This window comes from Betta splendens, chromosome 4, assembly GCF_900634795.4.
Source record: "Betta splendens chromosome 4, fBetSpl5.4, whole genome shotgun sequence".
Classification (NCBI taxonomy): Eukaryota; Metazoa; Chordata; class Actinopteri; order Anabantiformes; family Osphronemidae; genus Betta; species Betta splendens.
The window spans coordinates 23,246,749-23,261,865 of record NC_040884.2 but is presented as its reverse complement, the minus strand read 5'-3'; the positions used below and the strand labels follow the sequence as shown (position 1 = coordinate 23,261,865).

The window sequence follows — 15,117 nt, the reverse complement described above, 5'->3', positions numbered from 1 at the left end:
GTAAATTGAGTCGAGTTGAGTTCATCCTTCAACTAACTTGAATACAATTGAGACTGTATTGGCTATTCCAAATTGGTTATTGGTCCCTGGTAAGAGGGTGGTGCCCTGTAAATTAATGAATTCAGTTAATAATTATTAATCAATTATAAGTGTTTCACTTGCCAAACTATAGACCTTTGTCATATAGTTATATATATTTAAGCTAACAACCAAAATTTGTGAATCTAAATTATAAACATAATTGGTAATAATCTCCACTCAGGAGCTATAAATCCAATTATTATAATTTGTGCTCCTCGCATATGCCCAACATAATTGGTGCCTCGTGTGAGGCTAATCAAACTCAACCCTTTTTAAGACTAGGTGGTGTTGCTAATTCATTTGGCACTACCACAACCCAACCAAGAAAGTTCTGTGCCCTGCTGGGGGCAGAGGTGAGCCTCTCCTTAGGTAACCACCCAGAATCAAATGACTGGGTTGCATCTCCTTGCCTTCAGGGATCCCTCCTCCTCAACCCAGAAGCTTCTGTGGGTGGAATTTGCACACAACCCCCTGCCCTGTGCATCTCCTGGTCTCACCCCCTTTCATTGTGCTTACGGATTTCAGCCTCCTCTATGTCCTTCTCTGGAGAGAGAGCTACGTGTACCCTCAGCTCACGCCCTGATCCATATTTAGTCTTGAAGGAACATATGTTTTATAGCAGTAAGAGACCTGACCTGTAGCCCCCATGTACAATATTTTTCAGAATTCATTCTAAAGTATAGAGAGGTGTAGATGTTCAAACTCGACCCTCAGTGAAGTTTTATGTTGTTTTTAAAACTTTAATTACTGCTTTCAGTTTTACAGGTTTGCTCTTCAGTAGGATAACATAGAATACTTTAATCAAGGTTTAAATTTACTCCCCAAGCACTTGAATTGTTTTACTTAGTGTCATTTAGTAGGTGTTTTTAGAAAATTTAAACCCATTTGTGGGGATACCCTGCGTTAAAGAGTGGTAGCAGCGCCCCCTTCTGGATGAGGTGCAGGCCTGTTCAGCCTCCCCTCGTGAGTTTTCGGTCGGTTTAAGCGCGATCAAAAAAAGTAATCACGTCACAAAAACAGCTATAAACAAACATTATGCTGAAGACAAAATGTAAAACAAAAATTGGTTTTTTGCCTTGTATCAGCCCATTTACTGACAGTTTCAGCATCGGGGCTGAGGCTCCCCTCGCTGACCTCTCACTTCTCGCAATATTAAATCAGGAAATGTGCAGATTTAACAATTTTTCCTCAGGAAAATGTTAAGATAATTGAAATTATTCGAGAAATTATTTGTTATAAAATTTATAACACAGATCAATGCACAAATATTGCACATGGGAACATTAAAAGACATATGAACATAAAATAAATATGCTCCTACACTGGGTGTGTGCAGGCTAATTTAAAACACTCCCACACTTCACTTCCACAACCAACATGTTTTCTTATGAGGTGTAGTTAATTTGTGATAGAGATGTGTGAAGTTGAATGTTAGATCAAGTTACTGTAAATGACATGTTGATACTTCAGTACTCACAAAATGTCTACAAATGTGTCCTCTTAAAGATGAAACCAGAGTGTGATCCCGCTCCACTCTGCATGCGTCTATGGGTACTGTCACCTGTAACGGGCTCACAGCTGGTCTGATTATAATTCTCTCATATTACATTCTGTATGTCTGTGTCAGCCACTGGTTTATGTGATGGGTTTGGGATGAGCTGGAATCTTCTTGGCGTCTTCTCAGCAGCCCCTTCAATGGTAAATACTCAGCACTTTCCAGGACCGTGTTCAGAGCAGAGGATTCTGATGCACTTTTAACTTTGGATCTGTTCTGGCTTCACAGCACACAGTGCATTAAACAGCTAATCCAACGGAACATCTGGCAGAACGTGTTGGTGATGGTTCACCATGGTCACAAGGTTTTGCTAACCGTGAGCTTTGTTCTCTGTTTCCTAAAAGTACCTGAAACTGTGATGAATGAATCACATTTTGTTCACTGATTTAGCAGAAACGCCATGTGGTTCTGCTGAGCCCACCAAATGTGCATGGTGTGTCGGAGTTGGTTTGTCATCTTGGCTGCTTTTTGTGTAACCGTGGCCCTAACGTGTCACTGGACCAGTGAAGCAGAGCACAGCAGTGCATTCTGGGATCTCTGCCTTGGCTGTACTCTCAAACACTGGAGCTGAACAGTCTAGGGAGCAGAGTAGTTCTTGTTTTAAACCAGAAAGCCTTGATGAGAACTGTTCAATGGACCCATCAGATGCTACAGCACAGTGACCACACTCAGGTATCATGGTTACATTACTCTCACATGTTCACATCCTGCCTGTGCCTCATTAAAGCTGAGAAGCAGATGGTCAGAGCAGCTGAACATTTTTCCAAAAATAAAAACTACTGGATCTGCTTTGGTTAAAATATGCTTCACTATAAAACCTGTGGGCTGAGTTTAAAAGTGTGGCCCGTCACCACGCTGATGTTTGTCTCCACCAAGAGGACACATGCTTCATTTTCTCTCTTGGTGTGTATGGGGTGCCAAATGTAAAAGGAGCACCTATAACTAGTTTTCTCACATTTAACTAAATGACACAACATGTTTTCTCACATTTAGTTAAATGTGCAAAAGTCTAAATGTAAATGTTAAATGCTAAATGTTAAATGTTAAATGCTAAATGTAAATGCTAAATGTTAAATGTAAATGTTAAATGTTAAATGTAAATGTTAAATGTTTGCCGAGTGTAAAACTGAATATTCATAAATGTGCAAGTAGACTCCACCCCTACCCTCAAACAGCGCTGGTCTCAGATCAGAGACGCGAACTCAATCACCTCAAACCCCGCCCACATCTGATCTGGAAACTTTTGTTTTTAGCCTGGACGTAACTTCGGCTAGCTAGTATAGTTAGCCAACTAACTCTCCACCGGCGCCATAGAAATATTCTTTTTAAACCTACTTGACTCCTCATTAATGGTGTTTACGACAGAACGGCAGTTTGAAGCGGAGCCTCAGCCCGCACACCTGCCGTTACAGCCCGTTCAATCTCCCCCAACGGGAGGGAGTCGGAGCTGGCGGCCATGATGGCTTCGACTTCAGGCTTCGCTCCAGTATTTTCGTGCACCGATCCAGAGTCAGATGTGGGCGGAGCTATGCGTACTGTTTGACGTGTTTGAGTCCGCGTCACTGATCTGAGACCAGCGCTGTTTGAGGGTAGGGATGGAGTCTACTTGCACATTCATGAATATTCAGTTTTACACTCGGCAAACATTTAACATTTACATTTAACATTTAACATTCAACATTTAGATTTAACATTTAACATTTAGATTTATATTTAACATTTACATTTATATTTAACATTTACATTTAGACTTTTGCACATTTAACTAAATGTGAGAAAACATGTTGTGTCATTTAGTTAAATGTGAGAAAACTAGTTATAGGTGCTACTTTTACATTTGGCACCCCGTAGGTGTGAAGCTGAAACATTCCTATTCTAATAAAGGAGTTAGTCTCCAGTCCAAACCTTGTGATTTACAGTCTCTAATTTTTAATGTCCATCTAAGAAAGGAATTAATTATTTACTTTGTTCATCTGTAATACACAAATCTCTGACCCAGAAGAAGCAGTGAACGCGTAAAATAGGGATTTAGATTATCTGTAGGGATACTTAAAGTCATGACTTTTTCCAAAAAAAGAAGAGGTAATCAGATCATTCTCAAGATATATGGGTAGGCCTTAAAACAGGTAAATAGTTTTAAGTATCTAGGGTTATGGATAGATAAGAACTTGACATGGGGGGGCAAAAAGGTGTTAAACATACTGAGATATGTATGGGGTGTAGTTGGGGGGGCCGATAGGAATTGTAAGGATAGGAAATATAAGGAATTAAGTTAGGTTAAGATAGTTATAAGGATAATATATAATGGAGATGCTGAACAGAAAGGACGTAGGAAACAAGGAGGTAATCTGAGTCTGCTAGGAAGAAAAGGAGGAGATGGCATAAGAGTGCATGAGGTGTAAAGTATATAAAGTATAGTAAAGGCGAAATGAATAGTATAATTAGAAAGAAAGAACAAAAAGAATTTAGCAGGAAGAATGGCATAGAAGAAGTAAAGAAAGAGCATACTACAACATACAAAGGAAAGTGGGAACATTAATAGGATGTAGTGGGAGAAGAAGAAGAAGAAGAAGAAGAAGAAGAAGAAGAAGAAGAAGAAGAAGAAGAAGAAGAAGAAGAAGAAGAAGAAGAAGAAGACTATTAAACAGAAAGAACAGACGCATTTCCTGATCAGACGGTTGTTGGCGCTGACGCACAGGTCCCCCCGCCACCAGTAACCCATGAAGAAGACACTCGCAGTGAAGATTGGCTGGGGTCTAAACATTTAGCAAAACGTGACAAAGTAGGTAAAGATGTCGCCGGCTCGTTTGTGTTATATTTAAACGGAGGCTACGGTGAGGTGGACGCGTGTGTTTCTCATGGTAAATGTTCTAATGCCTTACAGTTGCAGCTAGCCAACCACAGCTAACAACAGCTAACCAAACACAGCTAACAACAGCTAGCCAAACACAGCTAACAACAGCTAGCCAAACACAGCTTACACAACCATAACGTGCTCTTTTAAACATTAGGGTTCCTAAGAGAACCCCTAGTAGATTATTATTATTATTATTATATTCCACCAACACAAATGCGGCGCCGGGAATTGACATCGCTTCTCGATAAATGAAAGGATTGTTGATGGTTTGAATTTGGCGTCTGGTTTATTATCTAAAATTTTAAGTAGTCAACATTTACATCCAGTTTCGTTTCTTTAAACGGTTTTCAACGCAACATACTGCTCTGCATACTGTGCCATTTTTAGTGCAGGAGGGCAAGTCTGCCACCTGCTATCAACAGTCCAGTGACCTGAGCCGTAGTCGCGCCAATTAATTTTTGTGATAGCTTGTTTGCGTGTCTCTTTTCAGATTTAAGACGTAGACTGACTGACAATGAGTGACTTAACGAAACGGAATCCGCCTGGATCTTCAAATACAAAGTAAGTTTGGTCCAGTTTAAGTAATGAGCCTTTATCTCCCTTCAATCCTGTGTTTGTCTTCATTTGGTGGCAGGCAGCTCAGTTGTGGAGTGTGAACTCGTGGATGTTTCCATTAAACAGTGTTAATGTGGTTATGTTGACAGAAAAAGGAAATGGGATCAACCTTCAGTGACGATGCAGCCGTCCAGCAGCTGTACCTTGTGTGATGAAGTGCCGAAGGATCCGGTCTTGATTAAATGTGGACACTGGTTCTGCAGACAGTGCATCACGTCATGTTGGGTCCAGTCTGGGTCAATTGGTGACTCCTGTCCCCAGTGTGGAAAGAAATCCACAACACCTGGACTGAGGACAGACATTAAGAGCAGCACCGTAGAACGTAAGATCTGTAGGAATGTGTTTCCATGAAGTCACATTTGTGTTGTAGCTATACATATCACATTCTCAGAACCATTTTGTTCTTTTAGTGTTTTTAATTTGTTACTGAAATAAGAGGTTTAATGTCACTGTGTTGTTGTCTTTTAGCAGAGGTTAGTCTACTGGAGGTTTTAAATGAACACAAGATCAGTCTGAGGAAGAGATTTGAAGAAAGTGATGAAACACAAAGTGGAGCCGCCCTCATCAGGATCTACCCTGACCTCTACATCATAGAGGGTCAGAGTGGAGAGGTTAATACCCAGCATGAGGTAATGCAGCTTGAGACAGTTTGTAAGAAAAAGTGCCTCAAAAGCCCTGCAATTAAGGTTCATGAAATCTTTAAATCATTACCAAACGAACAGACCTATGTCAGAGTCGTTCTAACCATTGGTGTCGCTGGTGTTGGAAAAACCTTCTCTGTGCAGAAGTTCATTCTGGACTGGGCAGGGTGCTCAGAAAACCAAGATGTTGATCTGTTGGTTCTGCTCTCGTTCAGGGAGCTGAACGCCATCTTGGATGACGAGTACAGTCTTCTCACTCTGCTCCATGATTTACATCCAATATTGCACATGGTCACAGCTGAGCAGCTTGCTGACTGTAAGCTTTTATTCATTTTTGACGGCCTGGATGAAAGCAGACTCTCACTGGACTTTAACATCAGTGAGGTTGTGTCTGATGTTACAGAGAATGCTTCAGTAGAAGTATTGCTGACCAACCTCATCCAGGGCAACCTGCTTCCCTCGGCTCTGGTCTGGATCACTTCCCGGCCTGCAGCACCCACTCACATCCCTCCTACATGTGTGGACAGGGTCACAGAAGTACGAGGCTTCACTGACGCCCAGAAGGACGAGTACTTCAGGAGGATGTCCAGCCACGAAGATCTATCCAGTAGAATCATCTCACACGTCAAGACGTCCAGGAGCCTCCACATCATGTGTCAGATCCCAGTGTTCTGCTGGATCACTGCTACGGTTCTGGAGCACATGTTGACTACAGAGCAGACAGGGGAGCTTCCCAAGACCCTGACGGACCTGTACTCACACTTCCTGCTGGTCCAGACCAGGAGGAAGAGGAACAATAAGGAACATGAGATGAGTTCACAGGAGCTGACCGAGGCTGACAGGGAAGTTCTCCTGAAGCTGGGGAAGCTGGCGTGGGAACATCTGGAGAAAGGACATATCCTATTTTATGAAGAAGACCTTAAGCGATTACGGATTAACGTGCAAGAGGCCTTGGATTGCCCTGGGCTTTGGAAAAATATCTTTAAAAAGGACAAATTAATGATTTTCAAACCTGTCTACTGCTTTGTCCATCTGAGCATTCAGGAGTTTCTTGCTGCCGTCTACATCTTCCACTCCTACGCCAACAGTAAGATGACGGCCCAGAAGAATTTCCTGAAAGTCCAGAAATACACTTATTCACAACCAAATGCGTTTTTAAAGAACATGGCTAGATATTTTGGAAAATATTTTGACTGTAATACATCTTTTGATGTTTTTCTAATGAAGGCCATGAGGAAATCCTTGAGTAGTAAACATGGCCACTTGGATCTCTTCATTCGCTTTCTTCATGGCCTCTCTCTGGAGTCCAACCAGAGTCTTTTAGGGGGTCTGATAGGTCAGCTGGAGGACATCCCTCAAATCACAGACAGAGTTATAAACAATCTGAAGATGATGACCAATGTGGTTACTTTTGATGGAGACAGCAATCACAAAGCTATGACCAGTGCTGATATTTCTCCTGACCGGAGCATGAACATCTTTCACTGTCTGATGGAGATGAACGACCAGTCGGTCGATCAGGAAATCCAAGACTTCCTGAAGTCAGGGGACATATCGAAGAAGAGACTCTCTGAGATCCACTGCTCAGCTCTCGCCTACATGCTGCAGATATCAGAGGAGGTTCTGGAGGAGGTTGACCTAAAGAAGTACAACACATCAGAGGAGGGACGACAGAGGCTGATCCCAGCTGTGAGGAACTGCAGAAAAGCTCAGTGAGTCCAGTGTGATCATTATCAATCATTCTACATACATAATGAGAGACAGTGACAGCCATTTTTAATTCTGCCAGTGGGAAATATTGTAAGTATTAATTTTTGTGTTGCAAACAGCAATGCATAGCTATTAAAGAGGTTTTTGCCATATCCACAGAGTTTAACTCAGTCAAGTGGTCTGTTTAAATGCATAGTAACAATGAACATTTGTCCTCTTTCATAACTTCTGTAAAATGTATATCTTGACAGAATTTCTGGCTGTGAGCTTGAGGAGAATCACTGTGGTGTTCTGGCCTCTGTTCTTCAGTCGTACCCGTTTCACCTGAGAGAGTTAAGCCTGAGTTGCTGCCAGCTGAACAGAGTCTTGTTGTTGAAGACGCTTTTTGCTGGACTGGAGAATCCCAGCTGTAGACTGGCAACGTTGAGGTTAGCTCCAAGCTTAAGGGTTATGTTTAGTTTGAGGGGATATTTTTGTAAATATAGAAAATTGTAAACTTTTTGAAAAAAATTTAAATTGTCAAGAAAGGAGTCCTAAAATGATAACCTGAGGTTTTTGGTTTTGATTGGATGAAATGAATTGAACTGAAATCTGGTACATATGGTGTCAGATAGCAGCCCTCTGATCTGGTGGGTAAGAGTCTGCAACCAGAGCTGATGTCATGTAGTTTCATATTCAGTGAAGAAAACCCAGAGCTTCTACTGTATCACTACAAATAGTTTGAAGTAACAGAATGATGGTCAAGGATGCAATATCTAGGGAAAGTTCACTGATTAAAGCCTCATTAGTGAGAGTTCCATGTATTGACTGTGACCATATCTTGCTTGGATTTGATGTATTCAGACTGAGACACTGCAGTTTGTCAGGAATGGGCTGTGCTTTACTGGTCTCTGCTTTGAAGTCAAACCCCTCCCATCTGAGACAACTGGAGCTGAGTGTCGACAACCTGCAGGACTCGGGAGTAAAAGCCTTGTGTGGTTTCCTGGAAAAGCCTGACTGTCAACTGGAGATCCTGAGGTTGGACATCATTATTTATTTCTGTGTTGAGTGTACTGTGATGGAAATGATGAGGTGATTCTCTCCAAGGCAATCCATAGTATTTTTCTCTCTCTGGTGGTTAATTCTATCACTTTACAGCTTCTTCTAGTAATATTAAATGTTGGGGTGGGTTTCAGGTTTTCTAAACCTTTTTTTTTTTTCTAACTAAATCTCTTTCCTATACTTTCTTTAGACTGAGGTACTGCTGTTTGTCAAGGATTGGCTGTATGTATCTGGCTTTAGCTGTGAAGTCAAACCCATCACATCTGAAAGAGCTGGACATCACTGGAAATGAACCATGGGACTCGGTTGTCAGGGCTCTGTCTGACTTTGTGAAGAATCCACATTTTAGACTGGAGACTCTAAGGTCAGTAAATGCTGACGTCATTTGATAGATAAGTAGTTTAAGATATCAGAGTTTCTTCCAGTGGTTCAGGCCTTTAGTTTGTATTAATGAAATCTAAGCAGCACTAGAAGGTAGAAGTCCTTTAAATGTAAGTATGACAGAAAAGCATCATTTGAATAATTTAAAAGAGTATTTTAATAGGAATTTGAACTGAATGGTACAGAAATGGTTTTGTCAAAGAATCTAAAGAAATATGAAACCAGTGTTAAAAGCCTATAAGCTTTTGGCCTTCTGATTAACTGAGTTCCAGAGTGAATGGATCTCACTTTGGTGATTCAGTAATACAGTTGTTCATCATCTGCCTGCAGTTTAATTTAAACGGTAGCACTGTAGGACTTTCCTATTACTGATGTAATGCATTTGCATGCACAGACATGGAAGGAGGAGTCCTGTTTCTGCAGAGGAAGGACTTCCCTGTTGCTCTTTGTGTCACGACGTGCTGAATGATCCAATGTCAACCAGCTGCGGACACTGGTTCTGTAGACAGTGCGTCACCTCATACTGGGACCAGTGTTGTGCACCAAAAGACCACTCGTGCCCCCAGTGTGGAGAAATACCTAGAGCAGCAGAAGTGACAGAGAGCCAGGCCAGCAATACACACAGTAAGACTGATCGATCTGCTTGGGACTGAATAGAAGCCCTGTTGGTTTAATAGATTTATCCTTGTGTTGATAATTGAACTGTAAACTGTAATTATTATTTTTTTTCCTTCATTCTATAGATAGACAATTGCAAGAGGTTTCAGATGAACATAAGCTCAGTCTAAGGATGAGATATGGGTGTAGCGACATAGAAAGTCAGTTCTGGATCTACCCTGACACATACGTCACAGTTGGTCACAGTGAAGAGACTCATGTTCAGCATGAAGTGATGCAACTTCAGACCATTTACAAAAAAAAGACTCGCCATGGCATCCCAATCAAGGTCCATGACATCTTTAAAGGTTTAAATGAGCATGAGATACACATTAGAGTGGTTCTAACAAAGGGCGTTGCTGGCATTGGAAAAACCTTCTCAGTGCAGAAGTTCACTCTGGACTGGGCAGAGGGTCGGAAAAACCCAGATATCATTGTGCTGGTTCTGCTGTCGTTCAGGGAGCTGAACCTGATCAGAGATGAGCAGCACAGCCTTCTCACGCTGCTCCATGTTTTCCATCCAACGCTCCAGAAGGTCCCAGCAGAGCAGCTCGCTGTCCTGAAGCTTCTGTTCATCTTTGACGGCCTGGATGAAAGCAGACTCTCACTGGACTTCAGCCACAGTGAGCTGGTGTCTGACGTCACACACAAGTCATCAGTTAATGTGCTGCTGACCAACCTCATCCAGGGCAACCTGCTTCCCTCGGCTCTGGTCTGGATCACTTCCCGACCCGCAGCGGCCCATCAGATCCCTCCTACGTGTGTGGACAGGGTCACAGAAGTACGAGGCTTCACCGACGCCCAGAAGGACGAGTACTTCAGGAGGAGATCCACAGAGGATCTGTCCAGCAGAATCATCTCACACGTCAAGACGTCCAGGAGCCTCCACATCATGTGTCAGATCCCAGTGTTCTGCTGGATCACTGCTACGGTTCTGGAGCACATGTTGACTACAGAGCAGAGAGGAGAGCTGCCCAAGACCCTGACGGACCTGTACTCACACTTCCTGCTGGTCCTGACCCAGAAGAAGAGGAACAAGTACCACAAGGGACATGAGACCAGTCCACAGGAGCTGACGGAGGCTGACAGGGATGTTCTCCTGAAGCTGGGGAGGCTGGCATGGGAATATCTGCAGAAAGGAAACATCATGTTCTACCAAGAAGACCTGGAGCAGTGTGGTCTAGACGTCACAGAGGCCTTGGTTCACTCAGGAGTCTGTACTGAGATCTTTAAAGTAGAGAGTGTGATCCTCCAGAAAACTGTCTACTGCTTTGTCCATCTGAGCGTTCAGGAGTTTCTGGCTGCTGTGTACATATTCCACTGCTACATCAACAGGACGTCAGGGGTTCTGGACTCTTTCCTGACAGTGTGGGAAAATGGTGACTCTGAACAAGACTCTTTAGACATCTTTCTAAGTAGAGTCCTGGATAAATCCCTTGAAAGTACAAATGGCCACCTTGACCTCATGGTTCAGTTTCTTCATGGCTTCTCTCTGGAGAAGCAGACACCATTAGGCGATCTCCTCTGTCAAACTAAGAACAGTCTGGAAACTAACCAAAAGACTAAGAACAACCTGAAGGAGATGAACAAGGATGCAGTGTCTCCTGAACGATGCATCAATGTTGTGCATTGTCTGTTAGAGATGAATGATTGTTCAGTATATGATGAGGTCCAGGAGTTCCTGAGGTGCAAGACAGGCCCGGGGAAAAGACTGTCTGAAATCCAGTGTTCAGCTTTGGCCAAAGTTCTGCTGTCATCAGAGCAGATTCTAGACACATTGGATTTGGAGAGGTACAACACGTCAAGAGAAGGACACTTGAGATTGATCCCAGCTCTAAGGAACTGCAGAACGGCTCGGTTAGTGGAGATAAAATAAATATTACTTTTGGTGTCGATTTGCTCAGTCTGTGGTCATTTAAAATTTTCTTGAGTCATTTTGTTGTCCTTTAGTAGAAACCTTGTGTGATTTGTCATGGCAGACTCTCTGGCTGTGAATTTAAAGAGCCTCATTGTGAAGTGTTGGCTTCTTGTCTGAACTCCAACCCCTCCCATTTGAGAGAACTGGACCTGAGTCACAGTCAGCTGAACACGGTCACAAGTGTAAAGCTGTTCTTTGCCGGACTGAAGAGTCTAAACTGTAGACTGAAGATTCTGAGGTCAGTTGTGTTTTCCTAATTCACTATACTATAGTTGAAGTCTTTGAAGTTCTTTATTTTTCTCTCAGTGGAAGTTTGATTCATAAGTTCACAGAAATGTTTGATATGTGCACGCTGCTGCAGTCTTGTCATCACCACAACTTAAACTAAACAACTAAAAATGTGACCGTACCCCTGCAGTGCAAACGTGAAGCCTCCCATAGGAGGAAGCCACGTCTGGACGGTTCTGTAGATTTCTGACGAGTCTTTATCCTGGTAGTGGTGTAAGAACTCCTGCTCTGTATGAACTCTGTCTGTTTGCTTTCTGTTTTAGACTGATGGCTTGCAGTTTGCCAGGCACTAGCTGTGCTTTGCTGGCAGCCGCCCTCATGTCCAACCCCTTCCACCTGAGGGAACTTGACCTGAGTATCAATGACCTGGGTGATTCAGGTGCAAAGGACTTGTTTGACTTTCTTGCGTGTCAGGACTGTAGACTGGACACTCTGAGGTCAGGCACCAATTATTTATGTACTTTTATGTTTAGTAAGCTGTGACTCCAAGCCACAGACATCATGCTAATATACTGAACGTCATTATTGTCATCGTTCTATCTAGTGTGTAATAAACATTCTGTATTTGTTTTATTGATGGTGTTTTAATTTTTATTCTAGTAGTTATTTCAAACTGAAGTTTTCCAAGGAACTTAAAATTTTTTTTCTTCTTTTAGTCTAAATTACTGCTCATTGACGTCCATGAGCTGTGATGGTCTGACTTCTGCTCTGAACCACAACCCCTTTTATCTGAGAACACTGAACCTAGTTGGAAACGACCTGGAGGACGGGGGAGTGAACAAGCTCACGTGTCTGGTGGAGAATTCAAAGTTTAAGCTGGAGACTGTGCGGTGAGTTCATCTGAGCTGTGCTCGGGACCAATTATCATTTACTGCAGACATTAACCTTTTGTTTTCTCATGTACAAAAATCCAGGCCAGTTAAAAGCCAGCTGAACAAACCTGTGTCTCCTATTGCGCAGCACAGATCAAATAGTTCAGCCACAATAGAGCTGATGGGTTCAACTTTTCTCAGATAGTGATTTATGAGACGAAATAAGGACGAAATCTGTAGAAATCTGAGTGATTAAACGGCAGGAAGGCGTCTGACCCATGTCTGTAACTGTCTACCCATCAGTTATAACACTGTGCGCACACACATTTCTAATCAGTTCATTCTGGAGCAGAAAGCTCTAAAAACTCAACCTGAAGACTAACACTCAGTGTGTTTGTCCCTTCAGGATTGAGAACTGGGAGATTAAAGCTTCCATGGGAACGTGGTGAGTATACAAACCTTTTCAAAATCAGCTTGTTTCCACAGACCAGGGAAGAATTGTTACATTTTTAGGTGGTAGCCTAGCCCATGTTTGACCACTTGAGCAGGAAAGTTGCAGATTGTGATGTGTAGTTAATGTTGTCTTCATTGAGTTGATTGGTTTTAAGGCTGTGTATAGCAGCATGTGTTTACAAAGCCTGTTCACGTCCGTCTCTGCCATGTTCCAGATCCATGTTTTGGTAAAGGCGTCTCCAGCTGCTCATATCCATCTACAGGCTGCTTCAGATCCTCTGTCCTGAAACCTTCAAGTTGTACAAGATTGAAACCCACTAATGGTGAAACAAAAGGCAGGAAGTGAATGCGCATCTGTTGAGAACAGATCACTTCAACATGAGAGGTTGATAGATGATGGAAACAGATCCAGGAGTTGGAGCCTCAGCTTCTGTGACTCTGAACCACACAATCTGAACTCAGTTTGTCACTACAGCCTCTGAGTCTATTGAAGATTTATTATAGTTGTCATTTTGGTTAATTTTCCAAAGTGCATTTAATGTTTCTTTCATGGGATTTACACCTGTTAACAGAGTCAGGAGACGCTCTTCATCATCTACATCTCCTGTACATTGTAAGCTTGGACACAATGAGCAGAGCTTCATCTTTGGAGAAGCTCACCCGTCTGGCTAATGTGAGATTGTGGTTCTATATTAACCCATCTCCTTCATGTTCTTTATACAGGATGCAGTTCAGTAACTGCTAGTGAGGGTCTGAATGAATAAAGCTGCTCCATGTCCCTCCTACATCTTCACCGACTCGCTCACTGCTGATGGCATTGTCATTTAGGGATTGATGTAAATACAAATAGTTCCTCGGTCACAAGAAGAATGTCAGACTTGTGCTTATCTAAATGAATGTGTGCATTTAAGGTGATTTTGCTTTTTCACTTTGTCCAGACATCAACATTTTGTATTAATCATACTCTTAGACTCTTTTCTCCCCTGTGCTGGTCTGACATCAGTCTCTCTGGTGAGCTGATTCCTGAATAGGTCACAGAAACCCTCAATGTTTTGGGAGCAACTGTATGAACGGGGACTTTAGAAACATCAAGTGCTTCAAAACCAGATGAACAGAAGTGAATTATGTTTGAATGAAGTAGTAGATTTAGTTAATGGAGTCACCTCATTAGTTAAACATGCTTTGAAGAACCTGAGGTGGATGCTCTTTATTTAAAACATGAACCAATACAGCATGAGAATAAGCACAAATCTCAGCGGATGTGTTGAAGGTGGTCTGTGTCAAACCTGATTGTTTGATGGTGTTCTGTATAAGGAACGTACTCTGAAAACAAACCCAGAAAGTAGAGTTAAGAGTAAGCATTAATAAATGAATCAATGGTAAACAAAGTCATTGTCTATTCCTTTCCTGTTCAAGGTAACAGTAATTAGTAAGGACAGTTATTAGTAGTGAAGGAGATGAGAAACAAACAACCTTTGATGGGAGTACCAGCGTCCTCTGTATGATGGAGGTGAACGGCCAGTTGGGATGACAAAACTGAACCCGGTTGTAATGAACTGCAGAGAAATTAGGTAAGTAATTCCATGACCACATTTGTCCAGTGATTTATCCAAAGTCCAACATGGACTAATGCCCGGAAACATCTTTGTTCCATTACATAGAAATCAGATTTACTGAGTTCACCTTGTTCTAGCAGTTTTTGATGGTAGGCTTTATGTTACAGGGTTGTGAAGATCATCATATACAGATTAAACCGTCTGCCTCTGTGATCACGGAGTCTAAATGCAGAACTCAAAGCTCTGAGAACCCCTCCAACCTCAGGGATGGAGCTGAGAGCTAAATGATGGTCATCCGTTGGACTCGGTCCAATGTGTCCTTATGTGCACAGATGTCCTCAGACCAATGCTGCATCTACTGAGTCCTGACTGGATATGTTAAATGTGTCCCGTTTACCTTGATTAGAGTTGTTGTGTCTGATAACCTCAGACACAACAACTCTGTCCGGACGGATACAGTACGTGGTCCCTTTTTGGGTCATGGATTCCTCCTCCGGACAGCAGGTGGTGCCGCTCATCAGCTTTCATACTTACAGTCCTCCTTGTTTGTGT

The 15,117-nt window shown here is 42.4% G+C and overlaps 1 protein-coding gene across 6 annotated transcripts; it reads left to right on the top strand.

Moving 5' to 3' along the window:
• The first annotated feature begins 4,309 nt into the window (after window positions 1–4,309).
• On the top strand, window positions 4,310–13,924 carry LOC114853947 (uncharacterized). 6 transcript variants are annotated; one of them, XM_055507680.1, is made up of 15 exons: window positions 4,412–4,497; window positions 4,984–5,054; window positions 5,198–5,430; window positions 5,577–5,737; window positions 5,894–7,461; window positions 7,711–7,887; window positions 8,303–8,476; window positions 8,691–8,864; window positions 9,276–9,505; window positions 9,625–11,395; window positions 11,518–11,694; window positions 12,008–12,181; window positions 12,401–12,574; window positions 12,963–13,001; window positions 13,225–13,924. In XM_055507680.1, coding segments are annotated over exons 2-15 (5,100 nt in total). In that variant the 5' UTR covers window positions 4,412–4,497; window positions 4,984–5,007; the 3' UTR covers window positions 13,226–13,924. The 6 variants fall into 6 exon arrangements, with proteins under 6 accessions (XP_055363654.1, XP_029003710.1, XP_055363653.1 ...); XM_029147877.3 differs by having other exon boundaries at window positions 4,405–4,497; window positions 5,577–7,461; XM_055507678.1 differs by having other exon boundaries at window positions 4,406–4,497; window positions 5,580–7,461.
• The last annotated feature ends 1,193 nt before the right edge of the window (window positions 13,925–15,117 follow it).

What these genes read in the sequence shown, in the direction of transcription:
- LOC114853947 (XM_029147877.3), top strand. Translation starts at nt 5,008, where the DNA reads ATGAGTGACTTAACGAAACGGAATCCGCCTGGATCTTCAAATACAAA. An exon ending in TAAGAGCAGCACCGTAGAAC is followed by an intron (nt 5,431 to 5,576) that starts GTAAGATCTGTA and finishes GTTGTCTTTTAG; the next exon opens with CAGAGGTTAGTCTACTGGAG. An exon ending in TGTAGACTGGCAACGTTGAG is followed by an intron (nt 7,888 to 8,302) that starts GTTAGCTCCAAG and finishes TGATGTATTCAG; the next exon opens with ACTGAGACACTGCAGTTTGT.